General features: G+C 50.7%; 5 protein-coding genes across 5 annotated transcripts; 2 read left to right on the top strand and 3 right to left on the bottom strand.

The window, feature by feature from the left end:
* Positions 1-59: 59 nt before the first annotated feature.
* IAR55_000590 (uncharacterized protein) lies at positions 60-773 on the bottom strand (the record flags this gene model as incomplete). The annotated part of the gene is made up of 3 exons (XM_066943724.1): positions 60-322; positions 439-529; positions 750-773. The coding sequence occupies 3 exons, from the start codon at positions 771-773 to the stop codon at positions 60-62; spliced, it is 378 nt and encodes a 125-aa protein (XP_066806266.1).
* Positions 774-1,232: 459 nt separating this feature from the next.
* IAR55_000589 (tRNA (guanine-N(7)-)-methyltransferase) lies at positions 1,233-2,656 on the bottom strand (the record flags this gene model as incomplete). Its single annotated transcript, XM_066943723.1, has 7 exons — positions 1,233-1,423; positions 1,549-1,622; positions 1,688-1,758; positions 1,811-1,989; positions 2,175-2,350; positions 2,414-2,472; positions 2,531-2,656. 7 exons carry the CDS (start codon positions 2,654-2,656, stop codon positions 1,233-1,235), a joined length of 876 nt encoding a protein of 291 aa, XP_066806265.1.
* Positions 2,657-2,910: 254 nt separating this feature from the next.
* Positions 2,911-4,110, top strand: IAR55_000588 (uncharacterized protein; the record flags this gene model as incomplete). The annotated part of the gene is made up of 2 exons (XM_066943722.1): positions 2,911-4,011; positions 4,075-4,110. The coding sequence occupies 2 exons, from the start codon at positions 2,911-2,913 to the stop codon at positions 4,108-4,110; spliced, it is 1,137 nt and encodes a 378-aa protein (XP_066806264.1).
* Positions 4,111-5,500: 1,390 nt separating this feature from the next.
* On the top strand, positions 5,501-7,939 carry IAR55_000587 (uncharacterized protein; the record flags this gene model as incomplete). The annotated part of the gene is made up of 11 exons (XM_066943721.1): positions 5,501-5,872; positions 5,961-6,041; positions 6,091-6,122; positions 6,183-6,291; positions 6,382-6,581; positions 6,654-6,868; positions 6,952-7,130; positions 7,193-7,467; positions 7,532-7,576; positions 7,639-7,808; positions 7,875-7,939. 11 exons carry the CDS (start codon positions 5,501-5,503, stop codon positions 7,937-7,939), a joined length of 1,743 nt encoding a protein of 580 aa, XP_066806263.1.
* Positions 7,940-8,406: 467 nt separating this feature from the next.
* On the bottom strand, positions 8,407-9,627 carry IAR55_000586 (uncharacterized protein; the record flags this gene model as incomplete). The annotated part of the gene is made up of 4 exons (XM_066943720.1): positions 8,407-8,747; positions 8,853-8,923; positions 9,003-9,162; positions 9,288-9,627. The coding sequence occupies 4 exons, from the start codon at positions 9,625-9,627 to the stop codon at positions 8,407-8,409; spliced, it is 912 nt and encodes a 303-aa protein (XP_066806262.1).
* Positions 9,628-10,588: the final 961 nt, after the last annotated feature.

Below are 10,588 nucleotides of genomic sequence, written 5' to 3'. Positions count from 1 at the left end.
CCTTTTTGCTCTCGCCGATTACGGTAGACGAGAGTGGAAGAATGCTATGATGAAACGACTCACCCTCCACCCATTATCTCAATTAAGAGTTTCCTCACGATCTCCCTCACTTTTTCCTCACTCTCCACATCCCATTCTGTCGAAGTAGCGATGGAGATCGTCGTCGTCTCGTTCCGTTTCACATCCCCTCCTTCTCCGTCTGCACTAGGGGAGCCCTCATCGGGCGGGGTCGACGGATCGTGATCGGTGGAGGAAGTGGTTGTAGTGGAGGTGGACGATTCTTCGAGCGATGAAGTGATCTTGAGTGAGATTGGCCATGCGTCTGCAAGATGTGTATGTGTGGTAATCAGCCATGAACTTTTGACTTTGCATGGGTCTTTGAGAGGATAGTGTCACGTCGTAAAACCCGAATTGGCAAGCGAGACAAATCGTACACACCCAACTTATCCTCGAATTGGTGAAAAGCGAGATCTTCAAGCTCGTCGAATTGGACGTCGGTCAAAATGTGGGGGATAGTGAGCTCGATAGTCTAGATCAGTGACGAGGTCAGCCCACGTCCAAGATGGTGGTGGTGGTGGTGGTGGTGGTGGTGTGTCTGTGTGTCTGTGTGTGCCAGAGAGAGAGAGAGAGGAAGGCAACTGGGTTAAGGTGCTAGTCATGGCTAATCCCTGATCCGAGACGCAGTAGATGTGCAGCAGACGAGCGAATTCGAGAGGGAAAATGCACGATGCTATCACGTCCCGACTTACATGAGATGGTCTGGGGTATGGCATCGCTCACGAGGATAAGAGGCAGGAGTGGGTGTGGGTGTGAACAGATAGACGAACGCACTGGGAGTGAATACTATGCTATGCTATTCGTGGGTGGCAAGGCGCTTGTTGTCAAGATCAACATACATGACGAGACTCATTGCTTGAATGAAACAAGCGCAAATCAAATGCGAATGCAATGAGCTAACAGGCGGTATGTACAAGTTACGCAGTGAGAAAAGCCTAAGGAAGCGTGATGAATGGAGCGAGATCGACCGTGGTTCTGAAACGCATCCTTTCTCAAGAGAACAATAATGAAAAAGACCATCCTTTACTCGATGCCTTTTGGTGTGTGCGAAGGTGGACCCGTTTGTCAATGGTGGAAAACATGCATATAGGATTTTGGAGTGCTGTCCCGGCACTTCGACGCCTTCCTCCAGCCCCTTCCAAACCCATCATCCGCATGCGCGCATCGACACTCTACTAGTCCTCTGGATCTTCCTTCCTCCTGAAGCACGCGACCCATTTATCCCCCTTGTTCCTTTCGACCTTCTTCCCTTCTTCCGTCGCAGTCCGAGCAGCCTCCAGTATAGGATCGTCGGCTAACTCTTCGTTGGGTATAGGTGTAAAAAGAGGATGAGCGCGGAGATGATGGGCCATCCATTCGTGTAGATCTAGCGACGAAGGTCAGCTTGTTACTTCGTTGGTCCGTAAGGACTTCTCCCAAGTATCCGAGCAGAAGGAGTCGGTTTGAAACCGTGCGAGAAGGTAACGTGTGGAGACATCAACCCAAAATCACCTTTGACATCTGTGACGGTGTACAAGATCCCGCCTGGACGGAGGACGTAGGCGTATTCAGCTATCAAGCCGGTGCTAAAGGCAACAACCATTTCAGCTTCTTCGCGAGTGCATGTCTTGTTGTGAAAGCTGATACTCACGTGATGATCCTCGCCTTATGTTTGCGGTTCTTGAAGTGTGGATCGGGGAAGAGGAAGAACATCTTCGAGAGCTACAAAGGCGATCAACAGAGGCTCCTCAAGGGGTGGTAAGGATCAACTCACCTGACCCTTCGCGAAAAAGTTTGGCATATGCTTCATCGAGTTCGCTCTGATCACCGAGACATTCTGATATCCTCCCGGTTGATGTTCGGACGAGTCGGTTGGTAATAACGATTGGGCCTGTCGAGTCGCAGCGATTCTGTCGGTGACATATTTAGTGACGGACATTCGGATCTCCATTCCTGTTTGATGAAAATTTAGGGATCAGCTGGGCGCAAACATCGCCTGTCCAGGCTGAGAGAGGAGAGCCTTGAAAATGAGAGCGTCGTGCGGAAGTCATTGTGCAAATGGAAGGTGTGGGAAGATCTGATAACCACTTTCGGACGAAATGGCACAAGCGGGAGACAGGTGGTGAGCGATCACTCACCCAACATCAGCGTTTCGGGGAACATTGGTGCAAGAGCCATCAACAACCCTCCAAATCCACATCCTACATCGGCCCATTCGACCTGCTTGAGACTGGTGGGTGTCTCGTCTGCTGAAGGTGACGTGAAGAATTGGGGATAGTGGGTTGCCCAGTCCATCTCTTCAGGTCGTTTTGGGCTACACGAGATATAAGACAATAGGTTCTTGATCACAGATCATCACTTATAACGAGATACGCACTAGTCTAGCTCATGGTCGATGAATACGTTGGCGTGAGCTCTCTGTCTATAAAATCGTTTCTGTCGTGTAACATAAGCATAGCGCTAGCAGGGGCTCGTCAACTCAACGCAGACTCACTTGTGGTACTTTGAGTAGAGCTACTTCGCCATTTGACAGCCCGCCAGGTGCCGGGGAAGGGGAAGCTACAGCGGAAGAGGGACCTGCTTCCATCTCCCCTGACTCGTCTCTTGATCTCTTCGACATGATGTGCTGCGCTTGCAGATCTGGTAGGCGATATTGTTCTACGACAATTGCAGCGAGGGAGGGAAATATCTTCGACAACGAGAAAGATGGAGAGCGAGTCACGTGATTCGTACACGAAACCGCCGACGAAATCGCCCCTCTTTCGCTAAGACGTCAATCACCATTGCATCTCTTTGCTTCTTGCTTCCTCCATCTTGAGCATTGTCACGAATAACCGATACATGATCGGCGACCTTGGGACGAAGACGATCAGCATGTTTCTCCGTCGATTGTATTCATCCCTGCCGTGCCCACGACACACGAACGCCCTCCCTTCCCACTCATCATCACATATGCCCTCTCCCCGACCTCAAACCAGAGGACGTATCAGACCCTCACGCCTTTCACCCGTCTCTGGCAGGATCGGTAGATCTCTCAGCGCGAAACAGACTGCTGCGAAGCCTATCGTCGCTCGACTGCACGAGGGCCGCGGGAGGAGAAGACCCTCGTCGTCATCTCGATTACTATCGGTCGACCCGTTCAACCTTGAACTCCTTTCCGATAGTCTACCTCGACCACCTCCGGCCGCGCCTAAACTCCTGCCTAATGGTATCCCTTCTGCTCCTCGACTACTTTTCACCCATCCGACACCGGCTCTGAACCACGTCAACGAGTTCCGACCTATCCAGCTCTATCCTGAGCAGTTTAAACTCCACACTACGTTCACTCATCCCGCCCATCCTTTACCCCTCAACCTCGGTACACACATTTACACTACCCCTCGCCAACCCTCCACCACTCCCATCGCCGAAGATCTCTTCTCTCCTCCACCGCCTCCCAACCCTGCTAGATCACTGATTACCCCCTCTCGAGCCACCGCCAACGGTCTCTCTGACCATTTTAAAGTTGTCACAACACTCTCTCATCCTTCTCTTGTCCAACATCTGGGCGGATTCGAACCATCGCTGTACTTTGGAGGGGCCGCGGAAGGACAAGAGCTGGAGTTCGGTGGGATCACGGGCACATTGGGATACAAATCTGCCGAGTTAAAAGAACAGAATGAGAAAGACTGGCAAGCTATTCTCACCCAATTCTCACCCAAACCTTCGTCTGCTTCCACCACCACCACCACGACGGCTGCGAAGGAAGCAGAGTCCGATGCGGAGCTTTCCGAAGTGGTCAATTCGCTCAATGCGATGCTGTCGAATCTCGGCATGTCGTCCGCTAGAGGTAGACGTGCTAACGTCGTGAGATCGCTGAATAGCCAGATGATGGAGGAGGATCTTGGACTGGGAGAAGAGACGATGCAGATGGATAGCACGAAGAGGAAGAGGAAGAAGAAGATCTCGAAACATAAGTACAAAAAGCGAAGAAAGGTAAGTTTATGCAGCTTTACTACAATGGTGAAAGGGTTTGTGCTGATCGTAACCTCGTGATAGGCCACACGAGCATTGAGGAAGAGGCTGGGCAAGTAAGGCGTGCTGAGCTGGACGGTATACGTTCGGGACTAGAGTATGAAAGTATGCATATATCATCCTCAATGACAACACGGCCTCAAAATCGGTGTTGTTCTACTGCTATCGAGGATCAGAGTACAATTGATTTGCTATTGCTTCCGCTGCGCGGAAGGGCGGGTTCGCCATGCGAACAGACTTTTCCTCTCGAAATGCGACCAAACTGAACCTCTACTTGTATGAGAGGAAGACATACAATTCATCGAACCGTCGGGCTCAGCGAGGCGCCAGGTGCTTCGGACCAGACGTGCATGTGACAGACATCCTATTCGGCCAGTCCTCGCCATCGGTCGCGAGGGGATATCTCTGCTCGTCCTTAAGTCTGAGATGCATCTCAAAGCCAGGCTTCAGGCGATCTCACCTGGTAGCCAAACAATGCGTACTGTTTTCATGCCCAGCGAAGTAAGTGGCAATGACTATTCTGTTCGTTGCCGCGGATATGTCACGGGCAGTCGTGCAGACATGTCAAATCCGAGTGAAAGTGAGAAGCAAGTCCACATCAGTCTAGCCTCAGTGACGAGGAATGCATCGCTCGTGCATCCTATGTACTGGACGGGACTAATGGAGCCATTCCATTGCCTGCGCAGTGACAAACTCGTGCCAAAACTCACCCGACGGAGCATTCGTCCGATATCGGACCAGTTCAAAAAGTTAATGCGGAGTTTTTATGGACTAATCAGTCTGGAAAACGGTTCATTCTCATCCTGGGATAACCCTGAGACATGACTACCGGTATCAACTTTGTTCTAATTCTTCTTCTTTCTTACAGCTCTCTCGCCGCCCACTGGGTGAAGCATGCATGCAAGCAGGAGGCACTAATGCTATTAGTAGTGTCTGATACATCTTCCTATACCGGAGGAACAGCCCTAACGCTAACAGGACCCGGTGCGAGAAGATCGGCATTGGGCAAAGAGAGGGACATGCACTAACCGCAAGATACGGCATGCAACAAAATTTTAAACAGAGGTGCGACCGTCTGTCAGTCTGTCGACGCGTTGATTCGTCCAGATAAGACATGATGATATATAAGATGACAGTCCTAAGAATCTCTTCTCTCTCTTGATATACCATCCCACCCCCCTCACTCGCTCGTAATAGGATCTCACCAGTTCGTCTTCGGTTCGTGTTCTGTGTCGTGGTTCGTCGTCCTGGAGATATATAGAGGGATCCGGATTTATAGATATATATAGATTTTTTGATAGATTAGATAGACAGATAGACGCTCGCCCGAATTATAATAGAATAGACAGGCCTTCGTTTCGATCATCATTTAGTTACTCCCGTCGTCAACACCTCACATTATCTATAACACTCTTGACACATCGTCTCCCATCGCTATTCACAGCACACGATGCCCGCACCAGCTCTCAAATTTCATCTGGAAGAGAGATATCGCAACCTCCCATCTACCACGACCTCAGCGGCGACGACCCCCTCCGCCACCGAAGACCGACCGTTCCTCTTCTCTTCTCTCCCAGGCAGCGCCGAAATCTCACGAACGACAAGTAGGATCTCTGAACAGTCAGAAAAGGGATCGAACGATAGGGAGAAAGATACGGAGAAAGATGCGGAAACGAGCCTTGGGTCGACGGCGGACGCGGATCGATCACAGACAGCTGCTTATGCGCCACCTTTGCCTTCGTACGTAGCTGAGAAGAGGACCTTGTCCAAAGGAAGAAGGATAACACTCGGAGCGGTCATGATGAGCACCACTTTTGTTGCTGTGAGTGTCCATCCATGCTGCAGTTCAGTCTCCGATCTTAGCACACAAGTACTACGACAGACTGACGATTGTGAGTTATAACTTTTAGTCTGCAACTGCTGCGGCATCTCTTATCAACATCCCGAGCTCTGCCACCGATTTGGGCATCACTGAGTTGCAGGCCCAATGGGTAAGTCACGATCCTGACATGCCGGAAACAGATCTGACATTGAATACAGATCGGTTCCGCCTACTCACTCGCCTACGCATGGTAAGTTCATCCTTGGAGGTGGTCGACGTGCCGAACACTAATATGTATCTCATATATCAGTGGTCTTCTCCTGTCTGGACGATTGGCAGACTTGTACGGCCGCAAGTACCTTTATCTTGGAGGAATGGCCTCTTTCCTGATCTTCAACATCGTCTCTGGTGTGGTCGATGTGAGTCCAATCTGGAAATCCGCTTCCCTCAGGAAGCAGCCTTTGCATCCGCTCCTTGAGTCGGTTCTGACGAAACTGCCATAACAACAGAGCTACATTGGAGTATGCGTCTTACGTGCTTTCACCGGCTTGTCCATATCGGTCGCCCTACCCGCCGCTTTCGGTATCATCGGCGTGACATTCGATGAGGAGCCTGGACGCACTATCGCTTTCGCTGCTCTCGCTCTGGGCTATCCAGTCGGAGGGGGTCCAGGACAGATCATTGCCGGTCTGGTCTCAGGTGTGAACTCGTGAGTTCCCTGTGATATATCCTTCAGTATATGTCAGACTTACAGACAATACTGGCGAATCGTGCTTCGTAGTCGCGCTTGGCAATACGTTTTCTTCATCCTTGGTGGTCTGGCCTTGTTCCCAGTGGTGATCGGATGGTTTGTCATTCCCGACGAGCCCACCAAGGTGCATGTGGCAAACCGACGAATTGACTGGATTGGTGCGGGCATCATCACTTCCGGCTTGGCTCTGTTCTGCTTCTCAATCACGCAGAGTGGTCTCGTTGAGAATGGCTGGCGAACACCATGTACGTCTCATCTTGTCGCGCTGGATCAACGATCTCACGCGACGACACCAGACAGACGCTGACCGAACTTGATACCTCTTCAGACATCCCTATCGTCTTTGCCATCTCGGTGACTATGATCATCGCTTTCGGCTTTTGGGAGCATTACGCTGCCACACGAACAGCCGTTCCTCCCCTGGTTCACCTGGGCGTTTTCAGACGACACGAGTGGAAGGTGACTTCCGTCTTGGTGATCAGCTTCTTCGCCTATATCCCTATCAACGTAAGATCGCCAGTCCAGTTTCTCTCGTCCATTGATATACGCTAACGCTTGATTCATTGCAGGGTTGGCTGTATCTTACCACGATCTGGTATCAGAACCTCAAGGGCGAAAGCCCCATCGTCAACGCGCTTCATATCATCGCAGCCCCTATCGTCGGGATGATCGCATGTTTCCTCGTCCCGCTTCTCGCGCCGAAGATTCGTGCACCTTACCTCCTGATGTTTGGAGGCTTTTGTACTGCTGCTGCGCAGTGGTTGTTCGCTATTGCACCGATGGACAGGACCTATTGGGCCAATGAATTCGTCAGCAACATCATGACACCTTTCGGAGCGGATTTGTAAGTGTATAAAGGTGACAATGGAAGCCTGGAGAGTCTCGCTGATCGATGTCCCTCTTCTCAGCACCGTGGGAATTGGATCTGTCCTCATCTCCAATCTGGTCGTAGAGTGAGTAATCGAGTGTACCAAATTCCCTGCTATCTGGCTAACGGTCGTGTCTCCTTTATTAGGGAAGAACAATCTCTCGCTGGAGCACTGTTCCAGACCTCCCTCCAAATCGCAAGCACTGTCGGTGTCTGCATTTGCAGTCTCCTCCAGACGGTAGTGACCAACCAAACCGGTTCTTTACTGCAAGGACTCAGGATCACATTCTGGATCATGGCAGGCTTCTCCTGGCTTTGTAAGTTCTGGCTTGTTGAGCTTTTGAGTCGATGACTCCCTGTTGAAACCATATTACCTTTCGCAGCCATGATTGTTGCGGGTGTGACATTGAGAAAGGTCAGATTGGCGAAAGATGTCGGGAAGATGTAAGACCGTTCGGGGAACTCCTCACTCACGTATGTAGATTTCTGTGCTTACGTTCTTTCCATTCGCCATGATAACATAAGTTACACATATATAGATGTCCAGACATACATGTAAATAGATAGACAATAGATGTAAAGACATATTGCATAGAGCGAAGCAATCTAAGGTATACGATACAACGATCGACCAACTGGCAGTCGTAGCTGCTCTCGGTGTTGAAAACAGATTCAGATTCAAATATCATACTCGCATCCTTAGCTTTCCCTCCGCTGTGCGCAAGCGATCCTAACAGTACGTAACTCGGTCAGTTCAGACTCTGATGGACTGCAACAGAAAATGTCCTTCTCCATTGCACTGCTTGGACCTGCAGATGATGAGGCCGTTCTGAAACAAATGCGAGCGAAGATCAACTAATATATCGAATCGAAGCTGCCTATGGCCAGATCAAGCCAGATAATTTTATCACCAGCTTATCCGAAAACGTTCCCCAGGACACTATCCATCCCTTTGCCCTCCAATCCCTTTTTCTTGTCCACGACTTGTCTCTGTCTATATCCCTTAGATTCCCCCTTCGTCCTTGATTCGCCGCTCTCTCCTCCGCCACCACCACCACCACCACCACCACCACCACTCGCACCCGCACCAGTATCGATGGACGCCCCTCCCGCTCCTTCTGAGATCATGGCCTTCTTCGCTTCTCGTTTCTTGAGAACACGCGCCAGCTCCACGTTCTTGAGATACTCGCTCTGCTCCGTCTTGGACCGAGCGATCTCAGTTCGGAGTCTAGCGTTATGTGCTTGACGTTCGTATGCTGGGTGGTTCAGGTAGGGCAGATATCAGTCCCTGTGATTTCTTATAGGAAGAAAAGAGAGAAGGCGTAAAGAAAGAAGGAGGTGAGCGACGAGGAAGTACTCACCAACTTGTTCCCCTAACATCTCCCACTTGAACCCACTTAGATATTTCATGGTCCAAATATCATCCCTCCATCTGAATACATCACATCATCACATCATTCTATGAGCTGATTTCGTCGACCGCCAAACGGGGAAGGGAAAAAACGACTCACCTATCACCTTTCTTCCCCCCGATGACCTGCGCATTCAACATGGACGCCACGGTCTTGGCGATGGATTTGTCGAGGAACTCAACCCATGCTTCGGAGAAGTTGGCGCTGGCGTGTTTCTGTTTTTTCGGTTGTTGTTGCTGAGGGTTGAATCCGCTTGGAGCTGTGCGTGGAACCAAATTCAGAGAAGGATTGGTCAGATTTTGCATGTCTTTTTCTTTGCGGTTGAGTTGGATTGATTTGAGGAAGATGGATCAAGAGGCTATGACTGCTTCGATTATGACTCACCGTCTCTTCTCTGCGCATAGACTTTACCAACATCGCCCCATCTCGACATCAGATGTCTGACCTTCTGAGGTGTCATACCGGGTGGGAGTCGTGATATGTAGATGATTCCAGGTGACTTGGCACTCTTCGACTTCTTCTTGAGTGGCTTGGCCGCTTTCTTCTGAGTGGTCGCGACAGCTGAAGATGAAGAAGCCTCAGCTTGCTGGTCTTCATTTGACGAAGATGCGGCAGGTGGGAGTTTGGGCGTCGCTGATGAGGCAGGAGATGAGCCGTTGTGCTCATCTTCGGATTCCAAGTCGCGAGCTTGTCGTTTATTGAGCTTTTTCGATGATGTCGACATGGTGCCGGTCGGTGGTGGGGGTGGGAGAGTGGGTGCAGCTGAGTTGGTGAGCGTGCTGTCTGATGAAGCATCAGAGTCGTTGCATATTCATTGAATTGGGACAGAAAAACATCGCGAGCGGAGGTGGAGGTCGACGGAAGCAAATTTTCCCTGCTGCATTGCGTTGATTGAGGCGTGGCTTATGTGGCGCTCGATACAGCACGATTGCAGCAGATATGGAAATCACCAGGCGACACAGAGTGCAGTCGGAGCTTGATTGATGCAGCACCTTTGTGTTTGTCCTCGTCCTTTCGAAGGGAGAAAGGGCTGGGAGGTTGTCATATACGGTGTCAAACAGGGTGACCTCTTTGGAATTGTTTTACTACTACGTCGCCCACTGACATTCAAGAACAGTACAGTATAGTATGTCATCGGCAGCGCAACAGGCCGGCATGGAAAAGGAAACCTATTCGGCGAATACACCCGAATCATCCCTCAACACACGAGACCAAGCCGTTTCTCGTATCCAGCCTTCTTCAAGAAATCGCCCAGAAGGCCACAATTCTATCATCTATTCATCTGCTTCGGGTCGCGTCCACCACTCTGGGCCTTCTCTCCCAGGATCGATCCTCTCCTCTTTCAAGCCTCACAGCAGTGGGAGGACAGACAGACAGAAGAAGAAGGTGAAGATCAGCCAGGAAGACCCACTCGGAGGGCTTGATCCAGGGAAAGTGGGCGAGATGATGAGTCAAGCAGTGGGAATGGACTCTGACGGCCACGATGGCGATTCGACCTTCGAGAAACCGTTTGATGAATGGTCACAACACCATCACAATGACGCAACCAGCTCCACGGTGGCCGATCCAGTATCGTATGGGAGTGACGGACGGTTTGAAGAGGGGCAGGAGGATGGGTTCTTTTCGTCGGAAATTGCGGCACTGGATCACTCACAGCTTCATGATCGTTGATAAGAATCAGTCAT

The sequence above is a fragment of the Kwoniella newhampshirensis genome, chromosome 1 (assembly GCF_039105145.1).
Source record: "Kwoniella newhampshirensis strain CBS 13917 chromosome 1, whole genome shotgun sequence".
NCBI lineage: Eukaryota > Fungi > Basidiomycota > Tremellomycetes > Tremellales > Cryptococcaceae > Kwoniella > Kwoniella newhampshirensis.
Note: the sequence above shows the minus strand (reverse complement) of the source record. Positions and strands in the feature narration are given on the sequence as shown.